Source organism: Otolemur garnettii, unplaced genomic scaffold (assembly GCF_000181295.1).
Source record: "Otolemur garnettii isolate 467f Iridium unplaced genomic scaffold, OtoGar3 scaffold00005, whole genome shotgun sequence".
NCBI lineage: Eukaryota > Metazoa > Chordata > Mammalia > Primates > Galagidae > Otolemur > Otolemur garnettii.
The window spans coordinates 33,631,814-33,646,472 of NW_003852400.1; the positions used below are offsets into that span (position 1 = coordinate 33,631,814).

The 14,659-nt window shown below is 34.1% G+C and overlaps 1 protein-coding gene across 1 annotated transcript in view; it reads right to left on the reverse strand.

The window, feature by feature from the left end:
• ISPD (isoprenoid synthase domain containing) overlaps positions 1 to 14,659 on the reverse strand; it is a 308,561-nt gene that overhangs the window by 172,627 nt on the left and 121,275 nt on the right. Inside the window, exon 6 of the mRNA XM_003782721.3 lies at positions 428 to 525. Within this exon, the coding sequence (XP_003782769.1) occupies positions 428 to 525 (98 nt within the window). The remainder of the gene's footprint in view (positions 1 to 427; positions 526 to 14,659) is intronic.

The following is a 14,659-nucleotide window of genomic DNA, read 5'->3' on the forward strand; positions in this document are numbered from 1 at the left end:
AGGAAGGAAGGAAGGAAGGAAGGAAGGAAGGAAGGAAGGAAGGAAGGAAGGAAGGAAGGAAAAGAAAGGAAGTAAGAAAGGCTTTGTTGGTGGGCAGTGGCCTGTTATCCCAGCACTCTGGAAGGCCAATGTGGATGGACTGCCTGAGCTCAGCAGTTTGAGACCAGCCTGAGCAAGAGTGAAACCCGTCTCTAAAAATAGCCTGGCGTTGTGGTGGGCACCTGTAGTCCTAGCTACTTGGGAGGCTGCGGCCAGAGACTCACTTGAGCACAAGTTTGAGGTTGCTGTGAGCTATGATGCCATAGCACTCTGCTAAGGGTGACAAAGTAAAACTTTATCTCAAAAAAAAAAAAAATGAACATATCATTATACTATAAAAGTGTTTGACAATCATAGTTTTTATCAAACTCAGTCTTTGAATACTTACATTTAATTCACATTTCAGCACTGCTTCAAGAAGAAGACCTATATGTTCTTCACCTTCTTTGGTGTCCATAACTACACAAATCTCTTGGGAAATTCTCTCTAAGATTAAAAACAAAATCAAAATGTTAAGTTTCAAACAAAACATGGAACAAAACACTGATATCCTGACACACCTGTACTCACCCATTGTGTTTAGTTATTGACTAGGTAGGTTGTGGTTTTGAGACAAGGTTGTGGAGTGTCCTGTACTGCACACTGAGATGTTCTTGACTCTGTATGCTGCTAGAGTCAATGAATCTATTCATTGAACACTTTGTGAGTAATTAACCAGCCATTGGGCAACCAATAGAAACAAGAGATTTTAGGGGACATTTGAAGGGGGTAATTGGAGACGACATCTATTTGGCTTACCAATTCAATTGTCCCATATCACAAGGAATCTCCCGGAATCTGACTCATCCCCGCTTCTTAGGCAGGCAAATTCATTCATTAGGCTGTAAGAAATCTCCTATGCACAGACTCATGGGGCTACCCAGTGTCCTGGCTAAGTAGCATTTTCCTTTGTGTTCCTCTTTGGTCAATTCAACAAAATTGAGCTCCTGTTTTGACTATTACTATAGCAAGTAAAAATGGCTGGGAAAATTTCCTGCAATTTAGAAGGCTTGAAATGTTCTGATTTAAAAGTACAAACTATGTGACATAGTAATATTCACCTCCACAGATCCTGGATACAGTCCTCTGCTACAGCAGGTAAATCCAAAGTACTAAGAAATGCCTAAATAGTTTTCAGTTAAAGAGCCATTCTATGTTTGGGACAAAGAAAACAAAGTCAAATCTTAAGAGTCCTGAACCAAAATAACTTTGGACTCAGCTGCCACTTTCACTGGCAATTTTGTATAACATGTTCTATATAACCATACCTCGCAACAGTTAATGATTTTTCCAAAGCCAGCGAGGACAGATTATTTAAAATAATATCATCAGTTAATAGCATTCCTATTATAACCCTCCACTTAAAAATATTATATGTTCCAGGAGCTAGATATTATGTTACTAGTAATCCTCATGATAACCCCACAAGAACAATATTAGTCTGAATCTATGCCGCAGATTTAGGAAGCTGGATTTCAGAAAAGTAACTTGCCCAAGATTCACAGGGATCTGTAGAGTAATAGTAATAGTAATAGTAATAGAGTAATAGAAAAAGAATTCAAATTGAAAGAATTCCACTATAAAAGAGAGAAAAGACATCTAACATTTATACTGATCAAGCATTTTCATATGAAGTTAAAGCTTTCAGAGTCTTTATCCCATGTAAAATCTCAAAATATGTATTATTAGCTAAATGGTATAATACCTATTTGCACTCACAGGGGTATTTAAACCCACGTCTTCCCAAAAGCTCATGCCTTTACTAATATGCTATATTTTCTTCAGTAATTTCTGTAAAATAATCTAACATATTCTTCATTCTCTTGCACCCTACAAATTCAAGAACACTAAACATATGTAAGCTAAGTAATTTAAATAGATCAAGAGGACTACTTTACTCTAGCTAAGAGATCTATGACACTAAGACACATGACCTTGAGATCATTTCATCTCTGTAGGACTCCATGCACTCAGCTGCAAGGTTTCTGTCAACCCTAAAGTCTTCACATTAAATTACATGATGTTAATGAAATTCAACATAATTAAAACATGAATTAATATCTCAAGCTGTATTACAGATCATTGTGCAGAGAGGTGAAATGGTGACAAGATCAGATAACTCTTTATAATACAATGAACTAGAAGCTTACTCTTCTGAGTAGGTTTTGCTTAGGAATGAGAACAGGGGACTTTGCACATAATTAAGAACAATAAAAACAAATTTTAAAATGTACTGAGGTGAGAAAGGTAACATCACATGGCCAGGAGCCAAGAGAATTACTTTAAAACTATGGAATGATTTAGTAGTGAACTCTAAAGTCAGATCTGGAGGCCTATTGCCCATGGAGGCCTCTTGGATAACATCATCCTTAGAGCTTTCAATCAGGGAACAGCTTTAATAAAAGTGGGTGTTTTTTTGAAGACTAAGGTAGTCTAATAGTACACATCATAAAATAAAAGGTTTAGAGAAATTGACTTTGTGATATCCTAGCAAAAGCCCAGACAGTTGTATTTCAGAATGCTTCTACAAAAGAAGAAAGAATCAAAACATTTAATGAATACAAAGTAATTTACAAACAACAATTATTTTGGCAAATTAATAAAATAATGCATAAAGTTAGAAATTAAAAAAAAATTCAGCATATGTAGTAAATTTTCCCCTCCTTGTTTCATTATCCTTCTTTAATTCTAAGCTCTACCAAATATAAGTCAACAATAATAAAAGAAAACCAGCATACTACTACCAACCTACAAAAACAAAATATGAAAGGAAATGAAGTAATTCAAAATCAATGTGGCCTTTCTTTTATGCCAGGGTTTAGCTATCCTAAATACAAAAATTGTGTTTAGGAAAACTTTCATTGCCATATAAATTTTACAATCAATTTCCACAAAAACAAGCACTGAGTTTTAGACAAACATGATCTCTTTAAAATAACAAGCCTTCCAATGAAAATATCCCCCCCACATCCTGACATTTTCCTTAATTTCTCTCAAAGTATCTTAATTCCGAGTGCAGAGTCCTTTCAGTTTTTGTTAGATGTATTCCTAATTATTTGGTGATGCTACTATAAGTTGATATTTTTAATTTCTTATTCGTTATTATAAAAATACATTTTATATACATGTTTTAGTCAGTAATCTTGCTAAATTTACATTTAAATGTTAATGTTTTATAAATTTTTAGTTGTCTATATACAAACATTGATTGTGAATAAGATTTATTTCCATCTTTCTAATCTATGATTTTATCTTATAAAGAAAAAATTTAGAATATCATGAAAAATTTAATCCATAATTTTATATTCTTAGAAGGTCCTACCATATTATCATTGACCAGTTAGACTATCCTCACACAAGGCAAGAAGTGTTCTTTTTCTATACTCTGGAAAAGTGTGTAAGATTGATATTATTTCTTCTTTTGGATGATTTTATAGAATTCTCTGACGAAAGCCAACGGTCTCTTTGTGGCAAGTTTTTAACTAAAGGTTCAGTGTCTTAAATGGATAAACAACTATTCATATTCTTTTATGTCTTAGTAAGTTTTATTAGCCAGAATATTCTTCTGAATTATCATGATCATCATAAAGTTGCTCATAACATCTTATTTTGTTAATAATAGGAACTGCATTGATGTTCCTTTTCCATTTTGATGCTGATTACTTAAGCCTTTGATATTTTTCACGACCACTCTTGCTAAGGTCTTAACAATTTTATTAACATCTGCCAGAAAAATCTTGGTTTATTCTCTCTAGTTCACAAGTTTCTGCCATTTTCAATAATTTATTCCTTCTACCCTCTTTGGGCTTCATTTGCTATTCTTTCCCAATTTATTTAAAAAGAATTTAAGTTGTTGACTTTCTGCTTTTCCTTTACTGGGAGTATTTACTCTAAGGCTCTAAATTTTCCTCTAATAACAGTTGTAGCTGTGCCTCAAACACTGCTGTGTTTATTCAACTTAAATCACTTTACCTTCAGTTTAAAAGATTTCATTCATTTTCTCTCACTTTATTTTCTATTGTGATTTCTTATTTGACCCAAAGATTATAAAGGATTTTACTATTTTTATTAGATTGCTATATAACAAGTACTGCAAATCTGGTGGCTTAAAACACTACCCATTGATTAGCTCACAATTCTATGGGTTGAGAGAGGAAGAGAGAGAGAAAAAGACAGAGAAATAAAACAAATGAGGCAAAAATAAACTCGTGAACTAGTGAACCTAGGCAAAAAATATGGACGCTATTTGTGTTACTCCCGAATCTTTAAATTTCTAAGTATATTAAAATAAAAAGGCCTAATATTGAAAAAGCTAATTTGAGGTCAAAAGAAGACTGAATTTAGAATTTTGGTTTTGGAAGTTTTGTTAACTATCAAATAGAGTCACATGTCATTCATTTAACTAAGAGAGATAGTTGTCAAAAGATCCTAAATCTGGTAGAGGAAGTTTTATGCTTGTAAACCTTCTATGTGGATCTTTTATCATGCTAGTTTCTATCCTGTCAGATATCTCTTCTAATACTCAACATTTGTATTCCATATTGGTCTGTACCACACTGGCCATTTTCTTATAGTTTCTATGGACCACATTGATGTGTCCTTTGCCACTAATAATAACAAATTCTCAATCTGTCTATAGTCATCCAAAATCTTCATCACTTCCTCATTTTTGATACAGGATTTCCCCCATTCTGGGCTGGACACAGACTCTCCCAACCCCCCTGTTTTCCAAGTCTAAGCAAACAGATTTTTTCTCTCCAAACTACACTCTCTGAATACAAGTAAGGCATAAGAAAAGTAATTTTTCCCGGACTTCAAGTAAGCTAGGCCACTTCTGTTGTTATTATTGTTCCTGTTTTAGAGACAGAGTCTCACTTTCTTGCCCTTGGTAGAGTGCCATAGCATCACAGCTCACAGCAACCTCCAACTCCTGGACTTAAGGCGATTCTCTTGCCTCAGCCTCCCGAGTACCTGGGACTATAGGTGCCTGCCACAACACCCGCCTATTTTTTTTGTTGCAGTTTGGCCAGGGCCGGGTTTGAACCTGCCACCCTCGGTACATGGGGCCGGCACCCAACCCACTGAGCCACAGGTGCCACCCACTAAGCCACTTCTTCAGTGGACCTCTGCCACTTGCCTCTCTCCCCAGCTGAAGGAGCTGATTCATTTTCATTTGTTAATACCTGGAATCAGTTGCTAATCAACATTGAATTCCATAAAGTCCTGCCCAAGTGTAATTCCAAAAACAGTATAAAGCCCCTAGAATAGATGACAGACCCACACGGGGATTTCCCTCGAGTCTCCCCATCTGCCAGGACTCTGGTGCCTTTCCATCCTTCTATTCCATTCTATCTAATAAATCCTATCTTATCACTGAACTCTGTAGTCCGTGGGTTCATTCCTGAATCTCCAAAACCAAGGACCTACTGCAGAAAGACATTCTGGCAACATTTTAATTCAATAGTTCTCAACTGGTTGCATATCAAAATCAACCACAAGTATCTTTTTGTTTTCCTGTTTCCAAATACACATGGCTCTAACCCTTTCAACATGATTCTACCCTGTACCTCTGTGAGGTTCCACAAGTTAGTCTGATGTACAGCTAAATAGAAAAATTCTATTTAGTTACTGCACTGATTTTATATAATGTGGAGATTATAGAAGGTTTCATTATTTTTTTAATTAAATCATAGCTGTGTATGTTAATGCAATCATGGGGTACAATGTGCTGGTTTTATATACAATTTGAAATATTTTCATCAAACTAGGTTTCTTTTTAAAAGAAATATATACTGCCTACTATAGCTGATTAATTCACTCAAAAGGGAATAATTTGGGGTAATTCTATAGTTTTCTTTAATCTTCTTTCACAAGTGTAGCAATTGGAGGATAGTGAGTTTAGTGAGAAAGAAGTGGTAAGAAAAAAAAAAAAAAAAGAACGGGTGAGTAACCCATCGTACACAGCCTTTATATTTTTGGTATAAACTTTTAAAGAACCCCAAACCCATCCAACCACGACTTTCATCTGAATGTCTCATCAGGTTTTACAATTAAGCAATTGCTCAACCATTATAGTAAAGATGACACAAGGAAAAGAAAGCAATATATATTTAAAAATTATGAATATATGTAATAGGGGTTCAACAATATTCGTTAAACTTTTGAGGCAAATATAATTTTTAAATTTTATACAAATTCAATATCGGGATGATGTTGAAAGTAATATATTCATGTTTTAGTATTATTTCACATGGGTGAAATGAGAGACTAAAGATCAATTTCTATGCAGAGTCAAATTGCCTGTAATGAGATTATTTTAAAGAAGATCATTACTAAGCACACATCTGTGGAATAATAATTTAAAGTCAAGGAGATGGATTAGAAGAGTCCTTCATTCACTTATTGATGCCTTCAATATAATAAGAAACAGCTCAAAGCTGTTGCAAGAAGTAATGCCTTTAATGAGTTTGCAGTCTAGTACAAGATTGTAAGATTCAACTTTCACAATGGTACAAAATATTGTCATCTTATTAAACACTTAAAATAAATACAAAAGAGGTAAGAGATGTGAATAAAAGACTCATATTATGAGTTTTCAATGAGGATTAAATAAATTGTGTAAAATTATGTATAGTGCCTAGTACAAAGAAATAACCAATAAATGTTGGCCTAGTTATTCTTGTTGTTATGGACACATGCACTGAATAAGAACATTAACTTGAGGGCTCTGCAGGGGGCACAAGGAGAGTGTGTTCAGCATGCCCCCTGGGTGAAGGGCTCAACTACAACTTGAACTGTACCTTAGAACTGGAAACAATGTAACCTAAGCCTTGTACCTTCATATTAATTTGATAAAAAAAAAAAAAAGAAAGAAAAGAAAAGAAAAAACATTGAGATTCCTTTTGTCTGCTCAAAATATGACCCATTTCTGACTTCAAGTGCTCTCTTAGGGTTTTAATATTTGAAGATTTGGTAAATGACCCATATAAAATTCATCCCCTGAAGCTTTCCTTTCAAATTTCCAAGTTTCACCAAACATACAACAGTCATATGTAATAATGGAATACACATTGGTTAACGGTTGTAGGTTTTCATACTTGAATTTTTTTAAAGCTAAAATAGACACCTTTGGAGGGCGGGACATAATTATAAGGAGGACTTTACCTAACAAATGAAATCATTGTAACCTGGTTCTCTAAACCCTCAGTGAATCCCCAACAATATTTAGAAAAAAAAGATACCCACTAGTTCTTATTGTTCCTATCTTAGTTTGTCTACTAAATCTAATCTGCAATTCCCATTAATAATTTCACAAATATGTACCAACAATGTTAATTGCGAATGTTGATTTACTTCAGATCTTTCCAAGAAAGAGAAAAATAATTACTGTACTTGGAACTTCAAAATGGAAAGGAAAACAACAATCGGAACAGGATTCCAATAAATTGTACCTCCTCAATCTCAGAGTTATTCTAATGTCTCTCAACTCATTGAAAGAGAAAAAAGTACATAACATATTTAAAATGCATTTTTTCATGAAGCACAAAGTGCTTTCCAAACATAATGATTAATCCTATTTAATCTCAAAGAAAACAAAGTTTTTAATGACTTCCTTGAGGTTAATGATGAAATCAAAGCAAAAAGAGAAGCCTACAGAATTCTTAATCTTTTCTTCTATTAATAAAGTACTTCCTAAAAACTAGTAGAGGTTAAAATAAAAACCCCACACCAAAGAGAATCATAAAATCATTTTGCATCCAAGAAATTATAAAAACTCTAACAAGAATCTAATCTTTGTTCTCTCCCCAGAAAGACCTAGGGATAAATTATAAAAATGTTAACTTTACCATTAAATCATATCTGAGTTGTCAACTTGATGACTAATATTTGCCTGAGTTTTAGCTTTCACATTACCCTTTTATTTTTGAAATAATTACTTAACATCTTCCGAAAAGGCCACCAGTGGCAGATGGAGAAATATTTTGATGTCAAAACTAGTAAGGCTCTCCCAAATTGCAGCATATTTTAACACATGCTATGATTTATACTGTTCATTTATCTATAGCATCTAAGTGTAATGTGCCTCCATGTGACTTAATAGAGCAAAAAACCCATACAAGAATATGACTTTAACTCTACAAGTTCGTATTAAAAACTGTAAGTTTTAATTAACAAGCCTAAATTTTTCGATTAATACCTCATCCCCATACATGAGAACTTCTAAATGGTCAAGGTAATCATATAATTACCAACAATAATTATGCTTAAACAAGAAATAATACACAAATTAATTTTATTTTACTGGTAATTGTTAATTTTGTGCATCAACCTGACTGTACCATAGAGTGCCCAGATATTTGGTTAAATTTTATTCTAAGTGCCTCAGTAAGGTCATCTTTGGATGAGAATAAAATTTAAATAGATAAACTGAGTAAAGCACATGGCCTTCACAGTGGGAGTGAAACTCATCCAATCAGCGGAAAGCCTGGGTCATTGGCTCTGCAGATTTTGGACTTACCAGTCTCCATTACTTTGTGAGCCAATTCTTAATATCTATATACCTGTATCTACCTACATGTCCTCTGACAGTGTTTTTCTGTAGAACCCCATACACTAACAAACATCTAAGCATTCTTCAATAGATAACTGAGAATTCCAATCTCCTCATCATAAGATTCCCACCTCCTTTTATTCTATAGAAGGCAATATATGAGTATGACTCATGCATTATTCTTCAGCCAAACCACCCTCCCTACAATTTCCTGAACATATCTTGGAACTAACAAACATGTTTCCCCTGCCCGCAGCAGCATTTCACTTCCTTATCTAATTCTTCAATAAGGGCACTTCAAGTACCACCTGGTTTAATGACTATAACAAGCATTTCAGTTACATTTGGGGTATGCAGAGGGAGGGGTTGGGGATAAGGAGTATGCAGGTAATAGAATCCACCTAGAGGCTTTTTGGAAGCAACAATACTCCACTTCTTCAAGCCCCTAGTTGTAATACATAAAAGTATCTCTCTCAAACACATATATGCACACACCCACCATTCCCCTTACATTCAGGTAGAAGATAAGCCACCTAGTCCTTTGTATGGCAGCTCTAGAAAACTAACATATATGTTCTTTGACTTTAACCTGAATAAAAATTAGCATTGAGTACCCTATAAATGAAGATATTGATAAAGCGGAATCAGAAACTTATCAGGAGAATCTTATTTTAGAAAAAAGAATAAAAAACATAGCCTTTTTCTTTGAAGCCAAGTAACTTTAAATATAAAAGCATAATATAACTATTTAATAAGCCAAGCTAAAATAAATCTTAAATCTATATTTTTATAAAAGAAAAAGAATAAAGAATAAGATCAGTCTTAAAAAATACTTTTGACATAATATAATTTGAATCTAGGTTGCCTTAACATATAGTGACCTCACAGTGTATCTAAAGAAGCTAGCAAATCAAAAACAAACCAAGTCTAAACATTAGTAGAAGAAAAGAAATAAAGATCGTAGCAAAAATACAGGAGAGGCTAAAACATTAACAATTATGACATTTTACAAAATAGTTACGAAATGTTCTCTACATATTGGTCATAAAATGTCGTAACGAATATTTTGTGAATAAAGGTATGTTTAGCCACACTTTCACATTTTTCCCATGTAGGATGACTTTCAGGGGACTTTTGGGACACGTGGACAAAGAAGCAACAAAACAAAAAGTTTTATTTTAAAAAAGATAAAAATTAGGTAGACTAATTTTTCTAGGTAGACTAACCAAAAAAAAAAAAAAAAAAAAACAAAAAGAGAGAGAGAGAAAACCAAAAAAAGAAATATATTAAAATCAAAAACAAAAAAGGAACACATTACAACTGATACTACAGAAACACAAAGGATCATTAGACTGTTATGAACAACTACACTCTAAGAAATTAGAAAGCCTAGGGGAAACAGATAAATTCCTGGACACATATAATCTACCAAGACAGAATCAAAAAATGCAAAAACTTAGACGGACAATGAATAAAGGGATTGATTCAATAATAAAAGTCTCTCATCAAAGGAATGCCCAGGATGGGACTACTGAATTCTACCAAACCTATAAAGAAATAATAGCAATTCTTATCTAACTGTTCCAAAAACCTTAAGAGGAGGGAATTTTTACTAATTCACTCAATAAGGTGAGCATTATGCCAATTCCAAAACTAGAAAATAATGCAACAACAAAAAAAGGAAAATCTATAGGCCAATATTCATGATGAACATAGAGGCAAAATCCTTACCATATCCAAATACTAGTGAACCAAAACTAACAATATATCAAAAAGTTATAACATACCATAATTAAGTAAGATTCTTCGCAGTGATACAAGGATGGTTCATATGCAAATTAATAAATGTGATACATCACCAAAATCAAGCCCCAAAACCATATGATCTCAACAGGACATAGAAATAGCATTTGACAAAATTCAACATCCCTCATGATAAAAAACTCAAAGTAGCTTGGCACCCGTAGCACAGTGGTTAGGGAGACGGTCACATACACCAAGGGTGGCAGGATCAAACCTGCTCCAGGCCAGCTAAACAACAATGACAACTGCAACAAAAAATAGCTGGGTGTTGTGGTGGGAGCTTGCAGCCCCAGCTACCTGGGAGGCTGAGGCAAGAGAATCACTTAAGCCCAAGAGTTTGGTTTCTATACAACAGCAAACTAGCTGCAAGAGACATTAAAGAGGCAGTCCTATTTACAATAGCTACAAAAAATAAAATCAAAATACCTAAGAATAAATTTAAACTAATAGATACAAGATCTCCACAACAAAACCTAAAGAGGTTTTAACATTAACAATAGAAATTAAAGAGGACACAAACTCATAGAAAGACATCCCAAGCTCATGAATCAGATTATTGTTAAAATGACCGCATAACCCAAAGCAAGCTACAGAGTCAGTGCAATCCCTATTCAAAATACAAAGGTCATTCTTCACAGAAACAGAAAAAAAAAATCTTAAAGTTCATATGGAACCAAACTATAAAGCTATAGCAACAAATCAGCATGGAATTGATATAAAAACAAATACATGAACCAATGGAACAGAACAACAAAGAACTCAGAAATGAATCTATATATTTACATCAACAGCTTCTCAAAAATAAGTGCCAAGAACAAACACTGGGAAAACTGGACATTCATATGCAGAAGAATGAAACTAGACCCCACACTTTTTACCCTATACAAACATCAACTCAAAATGGAGTCACAATTTGAACATAAGACCAAAATCTATGAAACTACAGAAAAAAAAAAATGAGGGAAATGCTTTAGGACATTGTTCTAGGCAAAGATTTTATGGCTAAGACTTCAAAAGTTCAGGCAACAAAAACAACAATAGATAAATGAAACTATATTAAACTAAAAAGCTTTTGCACAGGAAACAATCAGAGTGAAAAAACAATTTGTTGAATAAGAAAAAATATTTGCAAAGTCTTCATCTGACAAGGGACCCAAACAAATCAACAGGAAAAAAAAGAATTTCATTAAAAAGTAGACAAAGGATATGAATAGATATTCTCAGAAGACATACAAATGGCCAATGGGCATATGAAAAATGTTCAACCTCACTAATTATCAGGGAAGTACAAATCAAAACCAGAACGAGAGATCATCTCACACCAGTTAGATGTCTAGTCTCAAAAAGAAAAAAAAAAAAAAAACTCTTGCAAGGATGTGGAAAAAGAAATTCTTATGTACCACCGGTGGAATGAAAATTAGTATAGCCATTATGGAAAATAATATGTAGTATTCCCAAAGAACTAAAATTTCAACTGCCATATATACTACTGGGTATTTAAGCAAAGAACAGGATATCAGCATATCAAAGGGATGCTTACATCCTTATGTTTATTGTAGCAGTCTCCATAACAGCCCATAAATGGAATCAATTTAATCATTTATCAATGGATGAATAAAGAAAATGTGGTACATATATAAGTGGAATGCTATTCATCCACAAAATGAAGGTTATCCTGTTATTCGCAGCAGCATGGATAGAACTAAAAAGGTCATTAAGTGGTATGAGCCAAGCACAGAAAGACAATTACTGCATGTTCTCACTCTCATGTGAGAGCAAAAGAAAATTGGTCTCATGGAAGTAGACAGTAGAATGATAATTACCAGAGGCTGAAAAAAGGTAAAAGGAAGGGATTAGAAAAGGTTAGTTAATGGTACAAACATATACTTAGAAGGGTGACTATACTTAACAACAATTTATTTTCTATTTCAAACTAGCTAGAAGAGATTTGAATCGCTCCTACCACCAAAAATAATAAATGGAGGTGATGGTATACCCCGACTTAGTCATTATACATTGTATGCATGTATCCTATCACATGTACCCTATAAATATATACAATTGTGTTAAAATTTGTGATTTTTTAAAGTATACTTTCCTGAACCTTAATGTAAATAGCACACACACATTATTTTTTTTTCTTTCTTCCATTTGAGAATACAGGTATACATTTACTTGTCTCCATATGGAAGTAAGTAGAAATTATTCAATTATATCCCTAACAGTTATATATGATTAAAAGGAAATTATTGGTATAAAGACCTCAATGACAGTGGAGAGACCATTTTTCAATCTCCAAGAATCCCCATATAAAAACAGAACTAAATTAAAAAAAAAAAAAAGAACTAAAGAACTAAAGCCCATGAACAGTATTTTCAATAAATATAGATGAGCTGTCATCAGAACCCCCCAAGTATAGCCAAATGAAGATGAAGATGCAAGACCTTTCATATCAGAAGTGATTTAGGAAGAAGCAGAGGGCATTTGGCAATGAAACAAGGTATATGACTGACAGGATGATAGAAGAACCTCAGATTAGTCAAGAGACATTCCCTGAAAATATGAGCAGGTCATCTTGAAGAGAGTTCTACCTAGAAGGGTTTTATCCACTCAAGCAACTTTCTCTGAAATTAATACAAAGAATACTTGGTTAGAGTTGAAGGGACTGAGGATCTCAAAATTGGCACCCCAGAGTTTCCTTCTAGTACAGAATACAACTAACAGAGAAATTTGGGATACAATGAAAGCTACGCAGCAGAGAAATGGTAAAAGAAGGTGCCTATTAAAGTGGAGGAGGGAAACAGAGTCAGGGAATTTCACAATTGAGCTGCTGTATCTGTAGATGGCACAAGAAAAACAGAAGAGGGAGCTCCCTAAGTTGCCTTAAAAATTGTCTTCCCATTAAAGTTCAGTAAAATTAACCTCTTATAAAAAATAATGGAAATAGCATCGAAGTCAAATACCACACAAAACTGTTATGAAAAACAAAAAAGGCAAAATCACACCTTTACACAGAATGGGCCGATAGCAAAAAGATCTTCCCGTGTACTAACATGAAACTAAGATCAGGGATGTTCAACCAGTAAACATAATGCAAATATTCCAAATTCTGGAATCCAAATCCAAAATACTTCTGGTACCAAGCATTTTGGATAGCAGGCATTCATTCAACCTATACTACCCAAAGTGATCTACAAATTGAATGCAATCCCTATTAAAAACACAATGTTTTCTTTTTGCAGAAATAGAAAAACCCATATTGAAATCCATATGAAGTCTCAACAGATCACAGAAGAGCCAAAACAATCTTGAAAAGAAGAACAAAGTAGGCCTCTCTTTAATTTTAAAAGCCAAGACAAAGCCACAGTAATCAAAACAGCGCAGTACTAACATAAATACAGGCATGCAAACTAACAGTATAGAATAGAGAGCCCAGAAAGAAACTCTCGCATGTACAGTCAAATCGTTTTGACAACACTGTAAAGACTATTCAGTGGGGAAAGGAAAGTTTTCAACAAATAGTGCTGGGCAAGCTGGATAATCCCACAAAGAAGAATGAAATTAGAGCCTTCCTCAATATCATATACTAAAGATAACTCAAAATGGATGAAAGAATAAAACATAAGACCTACAACTAGAAAGTCTTCTGACAAATACATACTGCAAAATTTCTGGACACTGGATTTGGCAGTTGTTTCTTACAACACAGACGACGGACACACGAATGAGAAGAATATCTAGACATGTGCCTCTATCACTTAATCATGACAACAGAGGCACAGGCAACAGAGACAGAAAAACTAGACAAATTAGACTTCATGAAAATTAAAAACAGTGCATCTGAAGATACCATCAACATAAGAAAAAGGCAACCACAAAATAGAAGAAAAGATGGAGGGTGTCAAAAAAAAAGGTATACACAGTTTACAAAGGAAAAGCCATTTTATAATTGTAATACTCCAGCCACGTTCGAATCTGTGTAGTGATGGACTTTCCTTTGCTCCTCCACCACAATCTCCCCTGCTCCTAACATTTCCCTAGTGCATTCTGTTTCAGAAAGGTGAGCCTTTCTTTACTTGCCCCATATCTCCAACAACTGCAGAGGTAAGCAACAGGAAGACAGAAAAAACAGAAACGGCGTCCACCCCTATCTTTTGAAACCATAGCAATTCTGAGCAAAGAGGAATGCCCCATTCGTTCAGAATTTTAGTTACTGCTGGGCGCCTA